The sequence below is a fragment of the Zalophus californianus genome, chromosome 12, assembly GCF_009762305.2.
Source record: "Zalophus californianus isolate mZalCal1 chromosome 12, mZalCal1.pri.v2, whole genome shotgun sequence".
Lineage (NCBI taxonomy): Eukaryota > Metazoa > Chordata > Mammalia > Carnivora > Otariidae > Zalophus > Zalophus californianus.
The window spans coordinates 49,266,432-49,290,418 of NC_045606.1; the positions used below are offsets into that span (position 1 = coordinate 49,266,432).

Below are 23,987 nucleotides of genomic sequence, written 5' to 3' on the forward strand. Positions count from 1 at the left end.
TTTCATCTATTTGTTCTTCATTCTCTGTCCTACTGCCACTTCCCTGAACTTTGACCTGGACTATTTTAACAACTCTCTTACTACTCTCCCTGCCTCCAGGCTTACTCTCCTGTAATCCAGTTTGCACTTTCCTCCCAGAGTGACTTTTCCGAGACACCACACTCACTTTCCTGCTGAATACCTTTAAAACGCTTCCATCAACTACAGGATAAAATCTAGACTCTTCATCAAGGCTTTGTGATTTGATCCTAGAATTCCTGAACTTCACTTCCAGCTCTTCTCTCCAATCATACCAGACTACTTATTATCTGCAAATACTCCATGATTTCCTTATTCCTTGCTTCCTTTCCATCCCACTGAAATCTGACTATAGAGTAATGAAGTTATTCTGGCTGGGGAAAAGATATTATATCATCTAGTATGGAGACAAAAAAAAAAAAAGGCCAAGGAAATTCTTAGCCTTCAAGTTCAACTCATATGTGGCCTCCTGAATGAAGCCTTCCCCTCTAGGAAAATATTTAGAGTCCCATTGGTTATCTGCCAACTCGCTGTAATTCCTAGCCAAAAGTTAGCTGAGTCACTCTTACATAGGTGAAGTTAAGCTCACTATTTGGCATGTCTGTCCTTGAGCTACTGTAGCTACAAAGAGTTCGTCTACTACGTAATCTGTCGTCACACCTCTTTTCTGGACTGGAAATGTTTCCACAGAACCCACCCTCTGACCTCAAGAAGATGGCTACTGGCAGGGAAGGGGGGGAGGGTGCGTCGTTACGTCTTCCGTCATCACGCGCAGGGAGGGTGGGGCCCTCAAGGGAATGAAATGGAGGGGCGGGGCCAAGGAGGACGGGGCGGGGCTACGACATGCTGGGCGGAGCCGGAGAGGGGTCGGGGGCGCTTCTGCTCTTCAGCTGGTGTGTGGCACGGCGAGAGGCTTCGCAGGGAGAGTCCACTCGACGCTCGGTCCGGAGAATGTAACCAGGACCACTGTCTCAGACCAGAGGCAGCCGCGTAGCCGAGCGGAAGCTGGTGCGGCCGGAGTCCGAGTGCGGCCGGAGTCCGAGTTCTGCAGGCGGGAAGCACCCGGGATAGGGGAAGCCCCAGGAGCAGCGCGGCGGCGCCTCCCTTACCCAAGGGGCCGAGGCGACGGTCACGGGGCGCGGCGCCCCAGCGCGCGACCCAGGCCAGGATTCCAAACAGGCAGCCCAGGCTCCTCCTCCGCCCGGGCCGCCTCACCTGCGGACAGCGCTGCGCTGCCTCCGCCGGTGTAGACGGCACCTGCGCCGCTTCGCTCACGGGTCTCCGCCCCTCGCCCCTCAGCTCCGGGCCTGGGCAGCGCACCTGGACGCGTGGGGCTGCTGGAGCCCCGGCTTGAAGCGCGCGGCGGCTTCGCCACCGCCCGGGGAGGACGCAGGTGGAGCGGGCGTGTCCTCGTGGAAGCCGGCGCCGGCCGCTGCGGTCGTCCCGGTCGCTGCCGGGTCCCGGGCACCGGGCATTCTGCGCCCGCTCCCGGGGAGGAGCCGCCGCCGGCTGGGCACCATGAACAGTAGCAGCGCCCACATCACCTACGCCAGTCGCAAGCGGCGGAAGCCGGTGCAGAAAACGTGAGTGTCCGGAGCGCGTCCCCTGCACGGGTGCGGGAGGTGGCCCTACCCCGCCCCCAGATCCTCGCCGTCCAGAGATTAGGTTCATTCCCGACACAGCCTGTGGAATCGAGATTTGGAGGCCAGTGGAGAGACCCAGGCCTTGGATTTTTCCATTTTTAATTATTGCATTTAAAAAATTGCGCCCTCCCCCTTACCAGTCCCCGGCGCACAGGCACCCTCTCGCATCCCCATCCTTCTGCCCCTCCGTTCTCTTTTCTGTGGTCCTAGGTTGTTGACAGGTCTAACCTGCCCTGTGGGGCTGGTGGATTAAACCGCCTTGAAATCCCCTTCCACTTTTAATATCCTCATGGGTTAGGTTAAAGGACAGTTATTATTCTCATTCCTTGGTAGGGCCAGATGTTTTAAAGAGCTAAACACGTGCCGTCTGCAAGAAAGGCTCTGAGTTCCTGTGAAGTTATTTTTTGGTCCCTGCAACGGGCTTTCGGCTGCGCTGCCATTTACTTATTTGGCAGTAATTTTGTAGCGCTCAACGTGATCACATAGGTAAAATATAGAGAGGTGGTAGCGAGGATGAATGAGTGTGGTGGACAGGATACAATGGGGGATTTGTATGTTAAGCCACCCTTTTGGGGAACTTTCTTACACTTTTGAGGTGGTTTTGGGGTCTGTGAATTGAAAGATTTGAAGCTGGAATTATTGAAACGGACGTTTGCATTCTTAGCATCTTTCTTTAATTACCTTTTCCCCCTACTTCAAAGTTTTGTCAATTCTAATAGAGTGATTAGAAACTTAGGTATTTGGTTTGTTTTGGTGAGATATTTGTGTAAGATGGTAAATACTTCAAAATAATGTTTCAGAAAAAAAAAATCTCTGCTTGACACAGATTGACTGCTGTGAGTTGGCTGTACTCGTGTGTTTATTACTAATGATGATCTTTGAGTTATTTAACATTTTTCAAATTTTCATAAACCATTTTAAGAACATAAACGTTTACTCAGCACAAATCAGAAGTGTGTGTTGTGCTTAAAACTCAATTTAGGTCATTAATCCAGATCAGAAAAATAACAGTTTAAAATTTGGGTTTGGAACCACTAACTGGATTTTTCATTATTTTCATTATGTTTCATTATTCTGGAGTTTTAATTTCCTTTTGGAATTTCACTTGTCGTAGTTCTTCAGATTTAGAGTTGGCATTAACAGAGGATATTAACCTATAAATATACTGATTAAAATTTGGAAGTCTTATCCTGCAGTGTGGCTGACATTAGGAATACTGTCTAGTCAGCAGTTTTCTGTCTTGGCAGTTCTGTGACATGCATTTTGTGGAGTGGTTTCTTATATAAAAATGTATTTGCCTGACTTAACCTTGCCCTTGATGGTTATTTAAAACTGAGAGGTATCCCAATTGCCTATTCTATGTATTTATTAATACAGCAGTACACGTAGCATAATATAAAATAGAGATATCATGGGTTTTATGTGTATGTTTAGAAAACTTAAACATCTCCCTGATGAATTTTTAGATTTTAGTAATTGTTGTAACAAAGGATCTAGATGACTTTTTTTAAAAAAATCAAAAGCCTTAGTATTGTATTCATTATGAAGTTTAACAACTTTGGCTTTAACATTTTACTAAAGATCTTCCCTTTAAATATATTACATTTTTTATTTATATAAGATGTACCTTTCATTATTTTACCATTTTAATATACTTCCTAAAACTTTTTAGTATATTTGTATTTAATAATCTCTCATAATATAGTATAATTAAAGCATTTTCCACATTCACCTTCATTTTATTCTGGTTAGGATAGATGTTTATCAGATCTTTGTTGAGCATCATGCATTGCTTCTCGTCATGTAAATACCTTAAAATGTCACTACATTGCTCCCTAAGGAAAGCCTAGTACTGGCATTTACAGAATCACGTGATTTTGATTATAAGTTTTTACCTGAATGAGAAATGGTTTACTTTATAATGCAGTTAATCAAAGTTCATTTTAGGAATGTGGCCATTAAACCTCATATTGAGTTTAATATGAATTTTTACTTACTAGTTTTAGCTAATGAGGTCTAAAATATGCCAGCATTGTCAGAAAAATACATCCAGTCTGAGCTGAAAATGCTATTGAGATCTATTTAGTTTTAATCCCTTAAGTGAGAGTCATTTTATTTTAAAGAAAAAATGTTCTATTGTAATTATAGGACTGTTACTAAGACATTTTAATATACAGTTCCATAAAATTTTGGAATCAAGTAGGTGATAACTTTAACCTGAAGCTCTTCCAGTCCATCTTCAATTAAATATATTAAACAAGATAAACTCCCCCTAGTGGCAAGTCTACATTGAAAGTTACCTATTGGTAGGAAATACAACTTAAACTGTTAAATTTAATCCCACTAAAGTATCTCGTACATAGTAGATGCTCAGTAAATATTTCCTTTCTTTTTGGAGTAATTAAGTTAGGAAATAAAAGCATCCGAACCAACCTTGCACCAGACCCATGTTCCTAAAGGAATTTAAAAAAAGATACCCTTAACAATGGATTCTTTTGTAACTTTCCTTGCTGTATATATAATATATATAATGTATATATAATAACCCTGCTTGGAAGACAAACAATTTTTTTTAACTTAAATTTTGTTCCTGTTTTATTTTCTTTGGAGATGAAAGTATTTTCATTTGCTTAACTTTGCTTAATTTGCTTAGTTAATTTGTCTCATGAAGATAGCTGAAAAGAACACTATTGAATTAAACAGAATCTTTTTTTCCTAATGATACTAACTTTGTATATATTTTTATAGTTTTTAAAATTTTATTACTACAGAGAAGGTTTTAGTGGTACTTCGATTTACTATATTTCCAGAAAGTTATTACTGATTGTTGGTAAGTAATAGGCGTTGAGTAAATAATATCTACGCTTAAAAATGATAATCACAGTAATGGTGGTCAAGATAGCTACCATGAAATGTCAGAACTGGTAATAACTTCTCAGTTTTAGATGATCCTGTTTCCTTTATTAACATATTCACAAGGTTATATAATATAAAAGAATGGTGTTTCTTGCTCTATTTGCTAAATTGCTGCTCTATTTAAGTCCGGTGAACCTCATTTACATAATACTAGTAGAATAAAATTATGTATTGTTTTACTAAAAATGTTTTATATAAATGTACTATGATACCATTCTAAATAGCTTTTAAAATAAAAGGATAAGACTTTTGAATTACATAATTTTTGCTTCACCATCATTTTTCTTTCAATAGTTTAACTTAGTTTGTACATAGTGACTGTAAAGACTCTTGCATACTGGAACTATGAAATGAGCAAGTGAAAGTGTTCAGTTATCAGCATTTATGAAAAATAAATGGCAAAAAGAGGAAAAAGTGAGAAATAAATTGAAAGAGCATTAGGTCTAAACTAAGGGATGAGATCTGGTTTCTTTGCTTTTGTAGATCTGAGCAAGTGATTGACCAATAAAGCAGGACAGTCAACACCTACACTGCCACTTTCACAACTAAAATTAACAGAACAAAAGCTTTTTATAAACTGTAAAGGTTGTTAATGATATAAATGAAACAGAAACATAAAGTCTATTCTTTAAATAATTTTAGCTCACATTATCACAGAACAATCAGTTCTCCTGTAAGAGGCAGTATATGATTAGGTTCTCAGTATGGTTAGCGCTGAAATGTGCTACTCCACTGACAAACTTACATAGTAACGTGCTTAGCATTGTATATAATTAGGACAGTTGCTTAGAAATAAATACCCTGCCAATCTCTAACAATAGTGTCTTCCTACTTCCACACTTCTTTTAAAATGAATTTTTTTGCACAGTGGTTTAATTAAAAAGCTACTGTTTGTTAGTACTTACTGTGACATTTGTTTGCACAGTGTTTTATATACATCATTTTATTTTATTTGTATTATGGTTGTATGAAAGGTATTATGTTTTCTCGATGGAGATCTGAGGTTCAGATTCAGCATTGTCAGGTAATAAATGAAAAACCTGAGTTTGAGTATCAGATTTCAGGTCTCATGGCTCCAAAGCTTGTTATTAACAACTTCACAATATTGCTCAGGTGAATAAGTTTAGTGATACATATGGCACACCTCTATTTTAGGGATTTTCTGAATGGCCACTGTTTCTACTGAAATAGTGTTCTGAAGTAAATGATTTGCCATTTCCCAGACTTGTGTTTAACTCCACACTTGCATTCATGCTCTTTCCTCTTAGTCTTTTCCTACAATTTTCCTGATTTACTACCTCCCTCCCTTCCTTTGAAATATTGTTTTCAGTGGCTGCATAGTATTCTATTATGTGAATATGCCATAATTTATTTAACTGTTTTTATTTTGGGGGGTAAATTCTGTTATTTCCAACCTTTTAATACTCTAGTATTTCAGAGAATACCCTTGAGATACATGAGTTTCTGTGCAAATCTTGTTTCCTTAGGAAGAATTCCTGTAAGTGCAATTTGGAAGTCCAAAGGTATATGTATACTTTTTTTTTTTTTTTGGTATATGTATACTTTCAAGGTGGAGCCAAATATTATGCTCTGAAACATAGTGTCAGATTACTCTACAGAAAATTTATTCCTATTGGTAGTATGTGAGAGTGCCTGTGTTCTCGCATTTTTGCTTTAAAATGTGAATTGCCAATTGCATAGGCAAAAGAGGGGGGGTAGGTAATTGAACCTCAGTGTTGGGATTGTGAGTGTATATGTGTGTGTTGTTGTAGTCCTAGAAATAGTAATAGTGTATCTACATCAAAAACTAAGGGTGTATGGTGACTAACATAACATAACAAAACAAAGTTAAAAAAAAGATAGCGCTCCTACTGGCATTGGACATGCTGCTGGGCTTATTAACAACAGTGCTTAGAGCATGCAGGGCTTCTAAAACCAAAGCATGGCAGGGAGTCAGCTTGAGTCTTGATTTCACAACAATTTTGATTTGCAGGTTGGGACAAGGTTTCTGAGGTAAGGTTTAAAAGAAAACAATAAATTGCTCCTTTGCTTTATCAACATCAGTGGTCTCTCTATTTCAAGAGGTATCTAACTTTGGATCTCCCAAATCTAATCTTACAGGGATGTTTGTTTATATTTCAAATGTGGCTTTTCATTTAAATAGATGGTTGGCAGTATAGTTTGGCATAGATTTAAAGGCAATACAAAAGTAAAAGTACTAGCATAACCCAAGTTGAGTATAATTGATGTACGTCTACTTTGTATTTATTATGTGCATCTTTAAAATGTATAGATAAGGATGAAATATTTTCACAAATAGTTCTGAATATTTCTTTAAAAATCAGTGAAAAAGCATGTCATGTCTGTTACTTTAGCTTTAACAAACAGTGGGTTCGAAATGCCATTCCAAATGGACACTTCTCAGCTCTGACCTTACTTAATTTTTCTGTGCATTTGATTTTGTTCTGTAAACTTTAAAATATTCTGCCCTGGTTCTTTTCCTGTCTTCTTCTATTTCCTCCTCTGTTGTCTTTGCCTGTGCCTTATCCTCAGCCTTATACCTAAATTTGCTATCACCAAGGTCTGTCCCCAAGTGTCTTTCTCCTTGTTTCATGTACCATCCGTTAGGAAATAGAGTTGCTACCTCGAGCTACAAATTTCAGTCATTAGCAACCTCTCCCTCACTCAGTGTTTTCCTCTTCCATACTTCCTGTGTCCCATCAGCAGACATTTGAGTCTTGGTATGTAGCAAACTTGGTGATAGGCACAAAGTGCTATGTTGAAACATATCATGCCAAGACTTACTATTACTGCCTTTTCTCAGGCTCTGATAACTATTTTTCTGAACACTTCTGATCAGCAAACATTAATTGAAAGTCCACTCTTTGTCAAGTACCATGCTGAGCAACAGAGATACAAAAATGATCAAAGTTACATAGTAATAAGAGCAACAAACAAGTATATGTAATACCGGTTATGTAACTTAGGAAATTTGATCTCATGCTAAATCTCCCATAATATGCATAATAACACATGAGAGCTGTGGGCAGTTTGATGTTGTGCAAAGAAATGGTTTGCTCTAGCTTGGGGTTGAATACTGCTGGGAGCCAGCACAAAATAGGCAACAGTACCACATGGAGGAATATCTTGAGTGCTCTTTTTCCTATGGTGATTATTTCTCTGTGTCCTATGAGCTAGTCTTGCCTCAGTGTTTGTGTTACTGTCTTCTCCCCGATGTTTTATAATCATTACTGGAAAGCTACCAAGAGTGCAAGATTTCAGTTTCAACTTATTAGAAATGCTATCTGCACAGGATATTCCTTAATGGAATCGTTGTATAAGACATTTGCATACGATGCATAAGGCACAGAAGTAGTAGAGGAGGAATCCATTGTGAATAGGGCAGGGAGGACTTTAGAAAAGGAATCTAATTGAGCTGGGCTTTGAAGCTGATGCAACAGAACAGGAGGATTCTGGAGAGTAACATGTATGAAAGCAACAAAGTATATATTGGTTACGAAGTAATTTCTTCCCTTTGGAGTATATAGGACAGGGAAGGGTTTGGTTGGAGGAATGAGGCCAGAGGAACAGTTAGGGGGTCATAAAAGATCCTGAAGCATTTTGCTTGCTAGGTTAAGGAACATGGACTGTGCAGAGCCCCTGAGAGGTTTGAGTCAGAGGAGGGACATAGATTTGTATTTCGGAAAGAAGTGCTAGGTTCAGTGAGAGCTGCCCTACATTTCATCCTCTCCAAAGCCGGAGTCAGCTTAGTAAAACACAAGACTGGTCATGTAAATCCCAGCTGAAAGATGACTCCCAGATACTGAAGTCTAACTTTATACCGTTTCTGTGGGGAAATTTGCTGTTTCCTTGGTCTTAACCTTTTTTTCATCAGACACCCACATGGCTCACTCTTCCGTCCTATTTAGGTCAGTGCTGCAGCATAACATCAGAGACCCTTCCTGGCTATCAAAACCAGCACCCCTGTCACTCCTTAGTTCCTTATCTTGTTTATTATTTTTCTTCTTAACACTTACCAGCCCCCAGAGTCTTTATTCACTCATTTATTTATTTATATGTCTTCCCACTGAAATGTAAGCTTCATGAGAACAGGAACTTTAGTATGTATTGTTCACTGCTGAGTAGTCTGTGATTGGCCCATGGTAGGCGTCACTGTTTGTTGCAAGAATGTGGCCTAACCAGCTTCCCCCTTCTCCTCTCTCTTTTTCTCTATGCTTCCCACTCCACACAGGGGACTTACCACAGTTCATCATTTCTCAGTCCTGCCTCCTCCTGAAATCCCCTTCATCTTAAAAGGCCCATCTCAGATACCACCGTGTCTGTAAAAATCTTTTTTCAAACCTTTGCTCACATACTTGGCTCCTGTAACACTTCTTGAATATGTAGGAGAAGAATGTTTTCCTAGACTACCCAGGACACGATAAGTGCAAATAAATATTTGTATTAACAAGTGATTAATCAGTAGAGAATTATTCAATGAGGCAGACACGCATTATAGGTAACTTTTGAATTCAATTGATTAATTGAAGAAATTTAAGATGAATTTGATTATAAATGCAGTATGATTAGGGGAAAATTGCTAGAGAAATAGTCACCAATTTCTGTTAAGTATGCAGTTATACAAACAGTCTGGAGAGTGTACCTGATTTGTTTTGTATATACGCCATACACTTTACCAACTTATTAAGTCTTATTTTTGTAAAAATAACATGAACTGTAATAAAAATAGAAATAGACAAGTTCTAGAAATTACTTGTTAAGGACAATATAAAAACATTTAAATTTTATATTGACTTGTTACTTCTCTACATATAATATTGAAAACAAAGTATCTAGAAATATTTTGATTAAATCAAATTAATAGCACTATACTCAAACCAATTTCTACTTTTAATATACTGTAATTTGAATTGTCGAAAATGTCTTTTTCTTCTCAATAAAATTGGGGGGGACTCTTTGTTGTAAGAATACTCTGCATAAGTTTTTATTTTTCTGGCAAATGGAAAGGTACAGAAGCATGACCTACTTTGCTTTATAATATCTTCTTTATATTTCAGTATGGCGTGTCTGGTGATCTGTCAATTCACTTTAAATAATGGATTTCTGCTGTGAAAATCCTGGCTAAGGTCTTTGTGTGAAGTTATCCAGTTTCTCATTTCTAAGCTCAAGTTCTACTCCTAACCATAAATATCTTTCCTCTCATATGAAAATCATGTTAAATGTTGGGGTTTCATTGAATTTCCTAATTGAGACATTAACTATGAAAGCTAATAATTAAGTAGAATTATTGACTGTTCCTAAAAGCAAAATTTGCCAGTAATCACCGTTAACCTCTGATATCTGTCAATCACCAAGTATAAATAACCAACGTCTTTTTTTTTTTTTTTTTTAAATATTGGAGGACCCCATTAGATGCTGAACAACCATCTGGAGGTACCAGAAGGGCTTTGAATACTTGCCACTGACAGGATGAAAGTGTTAACTAGAGGAAGCTGGGGGTGATAAAGATAAGCTTTTTATTTAGGGTAGCTCTTATCTATCTACATCATAAATGATTCCAAGATGCTTCTTGTAGAAGATAGCAAAAGAAGCACAATTTTCACATTATTTATTGCAGATTTCTTTTTTTTTTTTTTTTCCTTTCCCTAACAATGGCTGGGTTTGAAGAAAAATCCACTAGGGTTTGTTATTGGGAATCATGATACCACAAATGTATGAAGTAAAGGAAGTAAGAGGTACATAAGATGTACTCAGCATTTTCTTAAGATGGGTCCATAAGCTTTTAGTAAAACATGATGAAGAATTTTACCCACTCCCTTGTTTTTCTTAATTAAGATACGAAAGGAGCGTTTTGAAAGGATTTATGTTAACTTGAAGTAGATTTTAAGTGTTTGTTTTATTAGAGAAATATTTGAGGAGCTACAATGCAATATTTTTGCTTTATGTATTTTAAAGTATTTTGTGGTATTTTGTTTGTTTTTCAGTGTCAAGCCAATCCCAGCTGAAGGAATCAAGTCAAATCCTTCCAAGCGACATAGAGACCGACTTAATACAGAGTTGGACCGTTTGGCTAGTCTGCTGCCTTTTCCACAAGATGTTATTAATAAGCTGGACAAACTTTCAGTTCTTAGGCTCAGTGTCAGTTACCTAAGAGCCAAGAGCTTCTTTGATGGTAAGAAGATTCGCTTATTAATGTATAGTAAAATTTAAGTAACAAAGCCAAACTTTTGGTATTTCTAAAAACAAATGTTCCAGATTCGTTCATCAAAAAGATGCTGCCACTTAAATGACGTGTGGTGTCATCCTTTGAAAATCATCTTTTTGAACATTATGCCCATATTAAGTAGTCAATTTACAGTTCTACTTCTTCCAATTCTATTTTTGAAAGTTTCTTTCTTTTTTTTAATGGAATAAAACACATATACTATAACATATTTTTGCTGATTTCCTTCAATATGATTGTGTAGATAGTTCATTCTTTAAAAATTATGTACACTTCTACTTTATGTTAACTGTGTAATTTACTTCAGGAAAATGTACTTAAATTTTTTTTCCACCAGAAAGGGTATTTTATTGTAGAAGTCAGTAGCATTGGATTTCACCCTCCATTGTGCCATGACAAACTACTCGATTTTAACCAAACCAGTTAGCATCCCTGTACCTTGTTTTACTCAGCCCTGAAGTTAGTGATTTGAGCTAGATGCTGTTATCTTTTAACCATGTGTTATTTCATAGTAATAAAGTATTTTAAATGGAAGTTTTTGTTTGAAGATAATGTTTCAATGTATCTTCTCATGTGAAATAATTACTCAGTTTCTTCTTTTATCTGTTTATATCTCAGAAATAGATTTTTTTCAGGAAATGTTCAGTCTTTTAAAGATATCATGTTATTTTACAAACAGCAGTAGAGAATTAATGATAAAACCTCAGTGGCCTATGTCAGTGCTACTCAAACTTTAAGATGCTTACAAATCACATAGGGCTCTTGTTAAGATGAAGGTTCTTATTCAGTAGGTTTAGGTGGTAGCCAGAAATTTTGCATTTCTAACAAGCTCTCAGACAATGCTGATAACTGCTGCCCTAGACATATTACAGATACTTGAATTTATCATTTTTGTTTAGAATTTCACAAAACAGTTATTTCCCTTTAGGTTTATATTTAAATGGTTTGATTGTTTAGTCTGGGCATTTTTTTTCCTTTGCTTGCTGTGTATGTTCTTTATCTTCGATAAAAGCTATGTCGTTTAACAGTTGTGATTTGGGCAATATACATTGATATGAGGATGATCATTTCAGGGAAAATTATATGGTTCAGGGTTCAGAGTGACACTTAAATTTTTTCTGATCTATCAAGTCTTTGAGTTTCCAGTTTTCATCTACACCAGATCCTTCATCGTGGAGATGGGTTATGTGGTATTCATTGGTGTGCATGTATGTTTATCAACTAAATAATCATTTTGTGATAGAGCTGGAACTAGAACCCCAGTTTCTAGATGCCCTATGTTGTTTTTCCTCACCATATCTCAGTTACTTCTCTCTTCTAGGACTCATTTTTATAGCGCAGTCCTGAAGACTTTCCTCCGATCTGTGGTTCTCAAAGTGTAGTCCCCAAACAAGCAGCAATAGTGTCACCTGGCAACTGGTTAGAAATGCCAGATCTTGGGCCCCACCCTAGACCTGCAGAATCAAACTCTGGTTGAGTGGTAGGGTTAGATGCATGTGGCCGTTTGGGAGCCCCTATTGTAGACTGTAACCTTGAGGCCACTCCGGCTTTGTGGAATGCTGTCCCGATCCTCAGCATTTGTTCACATGCAGTGCTCACTGCTTGACCTTCCATAGGGGAAGGGAGGGAAATCTGAAGGGGGAGAAATCAGAGAGGGAGATGAACCATGAGAGACTATGGACCCTGGGAAAATTTAGCACATTCTAGGGCATGTTCCTCTTATGCTGATTCTGTGTAATTTCTATGTAGAACCAAGGAATGCGTATTTTCCATATGCATCCTAGGTGAGTCGGAGGCAGTGATTTAACTTGGGTTTGATTATGCCTGAATAACTTAAGATTGTTTTTTCTTTGCCTTCAGAAGGACAAATCCAAATGTACAAAATTTTAGGAAGACTATAAATGTTTTGCTTAGGTTTCAGTGGGAGTGCATACCCTAAGTAGTTTCTTAGGTTGTTCAATACAGGAACAGAATTCGATGGAAGGTGAGGGAAATAATTAGTAGAAAAGATCCCATAGTCTTCTCCAGACCTCCGTGATCTAGGAAGGCAATGCAACATTTTGAAAGGACAGAGACAATAAATTTTTCAAGGTAATTCCTGAGACCTGAACAAATACTAAGTGCTGCAAACGAGGAGACTTGGAGCATGTTGACTGACAAGGATTTTTATGTGCAGTTAAAACCACTCTCCCGCTATTAGGGAAACAGTATAGCGAAGTGAAGGGAAGCTCTAAGTGAATAACAGGATGCAAACAGGGGGTGTGTGAATTCCTGCGGAAAGAACAATATAAACGAGTAATCATACAATCCTGTTAGAAAGGAAACTCAAGTTTTACTGTAACAATAGATATTTTTCCAAGAAAATACATCTATTTATTGCGAGTTTAAATAATCCAGGTTGGGTGGATCTTCTTAAACTCTGAAGCCATGACTACTGCTACGGTTGTCTGAAAAGAGCATTTAAGATTTAAGCACATTATTATTTATCCCTTTCTAATTAATCAGAACATTCTGAAATATAACTTTGAAGTATTTGAACAGGACTAACTATAGTTATTTTTCAGTTATGGTAAAGTTAGAAGCAGTTTCTTCGACAATAGTAGATTAAAATTATTTTATAATAAATCTTGTAATTCAAAATTGCACTTTATTTAAACACAGGGCAGGTGCTGAATTCACAAAAAAGGAAAAGATTTCTGCTCTCTGTAGTTCTAATAGTGTCTCAGCAACTGTGACAAAGGTAGTATGAGGATCCTTTAAAAATGTGCCTACTCAATATTATTAATGCAACACTTAAGGGATCATTTCCAAGGGAAGTAAGAAGATTTGAAGTTTTATTAGATACTAGTTGTGGTTTGAACTGAAGAAATAATTGAAAGAATCTTTGGCTGTTTAATCCTTGAAAACTCTTGACCTGTATATATTCTAGACAATAAAGAGAACTGTCAGGGAATTATTTTTTACTTTGTACTCTGTGTATGCCACAGATGAAGTAATCATTATAAAAATTTTCATTTTTATATTATAATGCTTTAGTTTTTCTAACACACTTAAAAGTACTATATATTGTCTATTTCGCTAACTACAATGGAAACTCCTTGAGGATATTATGTGTACTGCTGTATCTTAAGCACTTAGAACAATGTCTGAGCCATAGCAGGCAGTCAATAAATATTTATTGCCTCAATTTCACTAACTTATATCTCAAAAACAATGTAAAATTCATGTTGAAATTCTAGATTATGTTTTTCAAAATACAGTTCTAGAACTTACTTTAAGATGTTAATAGTTTGCTTTTTCCAGATAATCTGTTAGTAGCCAATTATAGTTGTTGGTTCCATCAGTTATCTTATTTTCTATCTATAAATAAACAGATGTGAAAAATATTTTATGGAATTATCGCAGTAAAATTTTGTACGTGGCCTCTGGCTGGCTCATACAGTGAAACATGTACAAGTATTTAATGATGCAAATGGAAAAGCTACATACATCTTTTTAGGACAAATTAGTATCAGCTGCACCATTCTCAAATCAGTACTGCCCTTTGCATTCGTTAGCTATCTCTTTGCTCCTTTGCCTTCTCTTTACGGGTATTATCTTGTTCGTGGTTCACTGGTTGTTTTCTTCTTTGTTGGATGCTCCTTTTGTACCTCCCAGCAGTCCGGCAATCTTGGTACTTTTAAAATTTTCATCAGCATAGATGGAATGTGCACATAGACTATTTTTTTTAAAAAATCACTCCCTTTGTAAATTTGATAGATTAAAAATTCTAGAATAAGTTGATATTTTATTATTAGTTTCTGCACAATGCACACATGTAGACATGTTTTAAGATTAATAACTGCAATATATTAATAATGAGAGACTAATTAAAATAGTAAAAGCTGTTTAAGTTCTATTCATTTTTCACAGTAATATTGCTCTTCTGTGTTACCTTCTCTTTTCCCCTGAAGACTTCTCAAAATTATGTATTTTTGAAGTTTCTCTGTAGAGTCTGTAGTGTTTTTAGAAAATAAATACCCCAAATCCAAAATTGCTGTTTTCTGATGTTGGTGATTAAACATGGTAAAGTGCCATTTTTGCCTCTCAAGACAGATTAAATCAGTCCAGACCTGAGGACAGTTAAATGACCAAATGGAGCTGTGATCTGACAAGTCAGTTGGATTTAGGTTCTGGAAATACAGACTGAACACCTAAAATCTTTAACATTATGTTCAGACTTCTTCACCACATTCTAGAATATTAATATTAAACCTTCCTTTGTTAATTAAAAAGAAAAGTGGAGCATTAAAGTCACAAAATAAGTTTTGTTTTTTTTGCACAAAATGGGTATTAAACTCAAATACCATGTTACCTCTGAGAGGGAAAATAACTAAAAGTTTAAATAACTTAATTACTATGATCAATAATAGTTTATTCTGGGAGACTAGGATTTGGGTGGTTACAGCCCAGCCTCTGAAATTGGTTGATATGAAGGGAAAGGCTTGTTTCCTACCCTATTGTGTCTTTTAGTCCCAGGTCAAACAGCGGACATTGGGCTTGTTGACCAATCTCAGAATCCGTATAGTAATGTTTTACCCTTAGTAAGAGTAATTGCAGCATATAAAAAAACTTGAGTTAGATTTCATTATCACTTTTTATTTTATTTTATTTTTAAGATTTTATTTATTTATTTGACAGAGAGAGAGACAGCGAGAGAGGGAACACAAGCAGGGGGAGTGGGAGAGGGAGAAGCAAGCAGGCTTCCCGCGGAGCAGGGAGCCCGATGCGGGGCTCATCCCAGGACCCTGCCGAAGGCAGTCGCTTAACAACTGAGCCACCCAGGCACCCCTTGTTAGCACTTTTTAAAACACATATCATTATGTAAGTGTTGTGTTTAAATTATTTTACTTCTGGATGGCATCCCCAAATTTAAAAACATGGATATGATTAATTCATATCTCTGCTGAGACACAAGTATCTAATGAAGTAGAAAAGCAGAAAGGTTTTCTTTCAGTGAGGCAATAGTGGGGATCAGGGGCATGTAGTATTTGTTATTTCAATAAAATATTCATAGTACATATTACACCACTAAAATATAATTATTAACTGTGAGGTCTTTTATTTCCTCCATTATATCTAAGCCATGGGTTATTCTTTGTGACATCTTTATAATTGAGATCTATAAATTTAATCTGTGGAAAGGAAAACTTAGAAACAAGAAAGAGATGATTTTGTCTAGATTTTAGGAAGCCTGACAGAAGTGAGTTTGGGGATCTGAGTTTCTAATTCCCGACTCCTGCATTATGCAGCTGTTAGAGGGAACAGTTTCTGGTTAGTTCAAGAACTAAGTAACATAGGGCGGCTTGGTGGCTCAGTCAGTTAAGCGTCTGCCTTTGGCTCAGGTCATGATCCCAGAGTCCCAGGATCGAGTCCCGCGTCCCATTGACCCTCTCCCCTCTCGTGCTCTCTCTCATGCTCACTCTCCCTCTCAAATAAATAAATAAAATTAAGAACTAAGTAACATAGGGGAAAATCTGATTCTTGAACCATTACACATACTTAGAACAATCACCGTTTTAATAAGTGTTGTAATATTTACATATCGGAATGTTCTAAATTCACAAAGTCTAAAAATTCTCTGAGGGGATGATGACAACAGTTAATTTACATGATGTGATGAGCTAACGTTTATTGACCTCATTGCTTACCATGGATCTTTGTTTATTTTAAATTAAAAAAATTACCTGTGTTCTTTTCTTGATCTTCCTCTTTTAGTTATTTAACAGTTCATTTCCAGTTCATTTAGGTTTTCAGAAGAGAGCTATTGTGTTTATTCATCTTCAGCTTGTGTGTTTCTCTGGATTTCAATCCTGTTTTGGTGTTTGTGTAACCCAGAACACTATCTTGAGAAACATATGTGCAAAGAATGAGCTTGAACAAGCAGAGAAATGAATTAAATAAAAAGCCCTTTTGAGGGTTGAAACTTTATAATAAAGTTTAGTGGGTTTATATGTGTGCTTTTCATTCATGGGATTTGTACGCCAATTTTATCTGCATTGCTGTAGTTTTTAAGTTACTATATACCAAGTAGTTTACAAAAATTTCAGTATCACGGTGTCACAGCAAATGTGATTTCTTAATTCTAGAAATGTCTATGGTAGGTTTGTTTGCCTAAAAGATGAGCACATTTGAAATCATCACATAGTATTAAGTTTCTTTTATCTCTGGTATTACCTACTTTTTTTTATAATTGAGCTATTTTTTTCCAGAATTCATATTCCAAAACATGTAACTAATTATAACATTCATGATAGCTTCCATAAATAAAGCTATAAAATTTAAAGATTCTTTTAAGTTTTAATGCATGGACTTTATTCATCAAATCTATGCAAATTGAAACATGGATGAATAAAAAGAATAGTAGAATATTCTTATTGAGTCTAGTTGAAGTAGTATTTAAATCCTGGCTCTTACATTTAATAATATGATCTCTTTGGATAAGGAGTTTAATTTATCTTTTCTTCAAATAGTCTAACTTAAGAGATTCATTAGATACTATGAATTTTTTTTTTTTATTTTTAGAGCATGAGCAGGGGTGGAGGGGCAGAGAGAGAGAGGAGAGAGAGAGAGAGAATCTCAAGTAGACTATACAACTCAGCATAGAGCTGGATGCAGGGCTTGATCTCACGACCCTGAGATCATGACCTGAGCTGAAATCAAGAGTCAGACGCTAAACCAACTGAGCCACCCAGGCACCCCAGATTCTATGAATAAATGTAATATTTTATGATATCTTATATAGGATACTTCCATCGCTGAGTATTCATTTGCTTTGACAAGTATTTTCAAAAAACACAATGACAAGTATATATCAAAGATTCAGACTGAACCTGCACTCATTATATCCTTTATATTATGTTTTGCTTTTTTCCTTCTTAAAATTGATTGCTTTTTAATGGATTTTCTCTTTGATCATTACCTAGTGTTATATATATCTCGGTGATCCTTAATCGCTTGATCATGAACAGTTCCAGGTGATCATAAATTGATGCCTTTAGCTTCCTTTTTTTAAAAGGAGGATTACCATTGAGGTAATATTAAAGCCAGCCAGCTTTTAGCATTTTTTCTCCCCCCCCCCCATAGTTAATTCGTTTGATTTTTTTGTGTGGCTTTGTGATCTGCTTAATGGAAATCTACAACATCTTTCTGTTATAGTGTTTTAGAAACTATTCACATAGAGTAGAAAATTAATCACTTTAAAGCCTGTAATAAAATGCAGTTGTGTTACCACTAACCATTTTATTTAGTAATCATGTTTATGTCTTATTTTTAAATCATGCTCTTACAGTTTTTCTACTTTTTATCAACCATTTTTAATCAGTACCTCAAATTCATTTATTCATAGCTGGAGATTTTGATTTTGGAGTCATTGTAATATAGTGGGAATAATATTCTAAATCATGAAACTGAATAAAATATTCCAGAGGAGAACATATAGAATAAGAGAAAAAAATACCAGAGATGAGATGTTTTAAAGATGAGCAGAGGTAGAGGAAAGCAAATCTGTGTGTATACAGAATACAAAACTGTGCTGAGGTGATAGTTTGCATAAAGATGCCTTCATCTGGTGTTTCAAGTTCTTAAATTAGAGAGTCAAAAGAAAATCGCACAAGAAAATACAAACTAAAGTGAAAATAAAGTCCATACCAAAAAAATCATAATGCTACAGGAGTAGTATTACGGCTTTTGATTGTCCACAGAAGCCAGAAAACCATTCAGGTGTTTGCAGTGGGCGGTTGTGAGAAGGGAAATAAGTAGTCACATTGAATCAATTTAGCCTAAAATTGTATTGAATTATTCTGGTTTCTTCTAGCCTTAAATTTTCTCATACAATGTGGGGTGCCTTTTATGGTCAGTTTTACAGATACTCTTTTGTCAGCTGGATTGTTGATAGTGTCTAGTGTCATATGTCTGGTCTCTGTGTTACCAAGGCAGCATTCCTTCTCTTTATCTTAGCATGATGGAGGGAGATTGTCCTGTAACAAAAGCACTGGCAGGCGGGAGACATAAAGGTTAATCCTGTGACCTTCGATACGACCTTTAACCTCACTGTTGCCCAGGGTCTTCATCTTCTCAGCATGGACAGTAAGAATGCTTGTGTGCCCCATACTTTAAGTTTGTGGTGGATTTATCCTAAAAAATGAGATGTGAAAAGTCAATTTTATAATTAAATTTGTTATATAAATTATAATTATTTCTTGTGGAATACTGATATTTTACATGTTTTAATGGATGATTTTGTGGTCGCTGTGGAATATGCGTAGAGGTCTTTCAGACCTGGTATTCATATCATCTGACAATCTCTTGAATTTTGTATTTTGATTGAGAGATGGAAATTTGCTAATTAACTTTTTAGCCTTTTAACATAATACGTAATAATTTATTTCCCCATATTGTTTCCTTTTTCGGAAGTGGCACACACATCTAGACAATTAGTTCAGGTAGAGGTGACACACCTTACTTGGTGAGGACGTAAACTCTGGGCCATGTGCTATTGCTGTATATGTATACATACAGAATTTTTAAGTTTTTTGTTTTGGTCTTAAATTATGTGCTTCTCTAAGAAAAAAGAAAAAGAAGAAGATAACAGGAGAGGAAGAAAAGGGGAGTATGTCAGAGGGGGAGACGAACCATGAGAGATGATGGACTCTGAAAAACAAACTGAGGGTTCTAGAGGGGAGGGGGGTAGGGGGATGGGTTAGCCTGGTGATGGGTATTGAGGAGGGCACGTTCTGCATGGAGCACTGGGTGTTATGAACAAACAATGAATCATGGAACACTGCACCAAAAACTAATGATGTAATATATGGTGATTAACATAACAATAAAAAATTAAAAAAAAAAAAATTATGTGCTTCTCTTTTGATCTTTATAAAATTGGCATTGAGTAATTTCCTGAAGACACTCATATTATATAATAAAAGCATTCTAAGCAGAGGAATGATAATTTTAGAAAATAATAAGGCAGTGAGATCTGGAACACTTGTAAGTTATTTCCAAAATCGTAAATTTCCAAAGTCACTGGTTCTTAAAATATGGCACCTGGTCCCTCAGCATCACTTGGGAAGTTGCTAGCAACGCCAACTCTAAGGCCCCATCCTACATCTCCCAAATCAGAAATTTCAGAAGGTGAAGTGCAGCAATGTGTTTTAATAGCCATAGCCTTCCTATGATTCTAATTCTAATGTCTGTGAAATTTTGAGAATCACTGCTCTACTTGATTAAAGTCTGCTACAGAATGCAGTTTGAATTCCACTCTTGTATATGTGGAAAGCTCAGTGCAACTCCTTCCCCACTGAACAGGTGAACTAACTGCTCTTGTTGGTTCTGTTAATTCAGTGACCTATCACAGTTACAGTAGAATTGTGTATAATGAAATGTAAAACTGGGAAAATGTTAAACATCTTTGGAAGTTGGTTTCCACTTAATTGAGAGCAGGCATAAGTCTAACTTTTAAGGACTTAATCAGCTTTAAAATGCTGCTTTGCAGATTTGCTAAAAAGAACGTAAACTACCAGTTGTGCAACCTACATTCATTCGTAAAGGTATAAACTAACATTTGCATTTTTAAAAACTGAATTTACCTTCATTCTGCATTGCTGATTAGACATTTCTAGGTAGAAAAAAAATCTGTCAATATCATCAGACAGTATTGGGTAAACTGTAGACCTAATCTTTGTGTCCTAGAAACTTAGAAGATAGTATAGTTTTCTTTAGTTTCTGTTTCTTCCTTCTTCCCCTCAAAAGAACACTTCATTTACAAACAAATGAAAACTTTGTGTTGAAATGAAATATCTCTCTCTTACCCCAAAGTATGTAGAAGAAGCTCTCATTAGGTACACTTACTATATTATTTGGAATTTATTTGTAAATACTAATTCATCCTGGACTAAGCTAGGACTGTTTTCCTTATATTTGAGAAATACTGCATTACTTAACTCTTTTTAATTTATAGAAGTTTATGTGGTTGAATTTTATAGTGATGGCTTTGCTTTATGCTTATATCACTGTGGGAATGGAATTTAACTTTTTCTGGCAGAAGTAATAAAGGGGATGATAAATATTATTATAAAATAAATTGAATTTATATCAACACAAAGAGATTTAAAAGTGTTATGCTTTTTCCTGGCAAGATATTGTCATCTTTCTGTTTAATCGAGAACTATAGTAACATACAAAATATAGTTTACCACATGCCAGTATTTCTCCTTCATGAATTTCTCTGTTGAACAATACAGAGCATGTTTTTCAAAGAGGAAATATTTGGCTTGTAGGGAGAAGTGGAAATCCAAGCTTAGATGTGTAAGGAAGGAAACTGTCATATAGGAAATGGATATGGTTAAATACTTGTGGGAGTAAGATTTGAATCAGTTGGTAAAATGACCATTTGATAATGTTCTGATAATATTTACATTCTAGATTCCTTCATCAATTAGATTAAATTCTTGTATAATTGCTTCATTGATTTCTCAGTGAGGAAAGAGTTGAAATATTTCAATGCTTTATTATCTTAATATTCCACAGACTGTTTAAAGTCAGGTTGTTGTATTTTGGAAGGTGTAGTGTTCTTGCAGATGGGGAAGATTTTAACAAATGTTTATTTCAGCAAATGCTTCACAAGTAGCGGAATTGGCTGTGACTTACTTTCAAATATTACATTTTGTTTCTAGAAAATGTCGAGAATTTAGTTCCAGTGATGCAATGTTTAAAGTGTCCTGTGCATCTAAAGTGTCCTGTGTATCTGATTATGCATATAATTTTTATAACAACTTAAAGTTGTGAAGTACTTTCAAATCTATGTTGTACAGACATCATAGCAGTCCTAATAGATTCTTGTTTTTAGTGTCAGCTTTTCATAAAGGTTTGAAGGTATATCAACTCAGCATTTAGCCCATTATCTCTCTCTATCCTGGGCTGCAAATTGTGGCTTACAGGCATAAATTAGGTACTCTACATCTTATTTTAGCCCTAACAAGAATGTGTCTCCAAAGGTATCACTGCCTCACATACAGATGAAGACACTACAGGTCACATGTGTTTGGCATAGGGGAGGAGTCCAGCAGGTGGTTAATCATAGCGTGAACACGAAGGGTTAGGCTCCCTGGGTTTGATCTAGGCTCCACTACTTCAAACTCTCTGACCTGGAGACCATTTCTTAACCTAAGTCTCAGTTTCATTGAAAGGACAAAACAATACCAGTCTCGTAGGATATTATTATAAAGATTAATAAGATCTAATATATGGAAAGTTGTTGGCATACAGTGTGTGCTCAGTAAGTATCACATATTATTATTAAGGAAATTATTTCAGGCCACCTACTTGGTAGGAAGGACATTGGTAACAGTACCCCATGTCATCTTCCTCTTCTCTTGCTTTCTAATCAAGGCAAGAAATGTATACATGAAAGTGACTAGTATTAAGGTGGTAAAAACCAACTTTAAGAAGGGAGAGGTTGGGGCGCCTGGGTGGCTCAGTCGTTAAGCATCTAACTCTTGATTTTGGCTTGGGTCATGATCTCAGGGTCCTGGGATCGAGCCCCACATCGGGCTCCCTGCTCAGTGGGAAACCTGCTTCTCCCTCTCCCACTCCCCCTGCTTGTGTTCCCTCTCTTGCTGTGTCTGTCTCTGTCAAATAAATAAATCTTAAAAAAAAAAAAAAAAAAGGGGGGAGAGGTAGTAGGAGGTCAAGAAATAGAGGTAAAACTTTGTGGAGGGGCAAAAATTGCATAGTTTGGGTCAAGAGGCCCTGACATAAAGTAAGATTTCTAAAAAGTCACATTGGTGTATTTTTAAGATGAGAATGCTAAGGGAATTCATCTTTCCTGGACTCATCTTTGCACAGTATTTATTTAAATCCTCACTATTTATTAACCTTAAACATAAGAGCAACAGAAATATTTTTGGAAGAACTCTCTAGTGATCCTCCCTTAATATGCACTTGTCACTTTTCCTACTTACACATATTAAATATTTAACCTCCCAACATTTAGAATTGTAAGCGTTGTTGTTTAAAAAAGTTTGTTCTCCTTACTTTTTCTTTCAAGTTCCTGTAAGACTTCAATGAAATCCCATTGTGCTATTTAATGTTTTGACTTTCTTTTCTGGTTCTTTATTTCCTAACTTATATTCCCAACTCAAGGCAGATTCTGTCTGATGTCTAATTATGTGGGCCGGTATCCCCAATACAAGGCCAGAAACAAATCGTAAATTACTCTGAGATGAATAGTCTCAGTGGTCTAGTAACTCTAGTTGGAACTGACATCAATTCTATTAATTAAAAATTAATTTTAAAAGATTCCTAATAAGATAATTTAGACATTTTAAAATTTGATACTAGGAACATCTATCCATTTTTACAATTACTTTGCTTCTTTCTGCAATGTGAGGGTTTTTGGTTTTGCTGTTTTCTTTTTTTTCTTTTTTTTTTTTAAAGATTTTATTTATTTATTTGAGAGAGAGAGAATGAGAGAGAGCACGAAAGGGAAGAGGGTCAGAGGGAGAAGCAGACTCCCTGCCGAGCAGGGAGCCCGATGTGGGACTCGATCCCGGGACTCCAGGATCATGACCTGAGCTGAAGGCAGTCGCTTAACCAACTGAGCCACCCAGGCGCCCTGCTGTTTTCTTTTTAATGGTAAATCTTATGGGTATTTGCTTTAACTCTTAAATGGTGCCCCATACTGGAGCTTTTGGGAAAGTAACAGTGTAGTTAACCCTGACATTGTGAGGTTTTAGTGCATTCAAACAAACTTGGCCATTTGAAAGCAAGCAGCAGCAGAATAGGAAGGGAGAAAAGGCCTTTTTCTCTTCTTTTCAGTGAGAAATATTAAGCATTTCCTTTGGTCTTGATTAGCTGTTAGATCAATTTATGTACCTCAAACTATTTTTTTGGCCTAAGGAAATATGTTCTCTGGCCTTTTGAAATTGTTATATTCAGAGGCCAAACTTCTGGCCTCTTCTTTAAAAGCGGTGTGTTTCAGGTTCTGCAAAGGCAAGAACTTGGCATAAGATTGCAGTGTGACACATGCATTGATTTACCAGAAAATAGACTTCAGCATGAACATGCGTTATATGTGAGGCTTTGCTCAAACTGAGAGAAAATCTGGTTATTAATAAATCTCATTTTTC

The 23,987-nt window shown here is 36.4% G+C and overlaps 1 protein-coding gene across 1 annotated transcript in view; it reads left to right on the forward strand.

The window, feature by feature from the left end:
- Window positions 1–1,388: 1,388 nt before the first annotated feature.
- Window positions 1,389–23,987, forward strand: part of AHR (aryl hydrocarbon receptor) — a 54,014-nt gene continuing 31,415 nt past the window's right edge. The window contains exons 1-2 of the mRNA XM_027573860.2: window positions 1,389–1,601; window positions 10,583–10,770. Of these exons, the coding sequence (XP_027429661.1) occupies window positions 1,537–1,601; window positions 10,583–10,770 (253 nt within the window). The 5' untranslated portion in view covers window positions 1,389–1,536. The remainder of the gene's footprint in view (window positions 1,602–10,582; window positions 10,771–23,987) is intronic.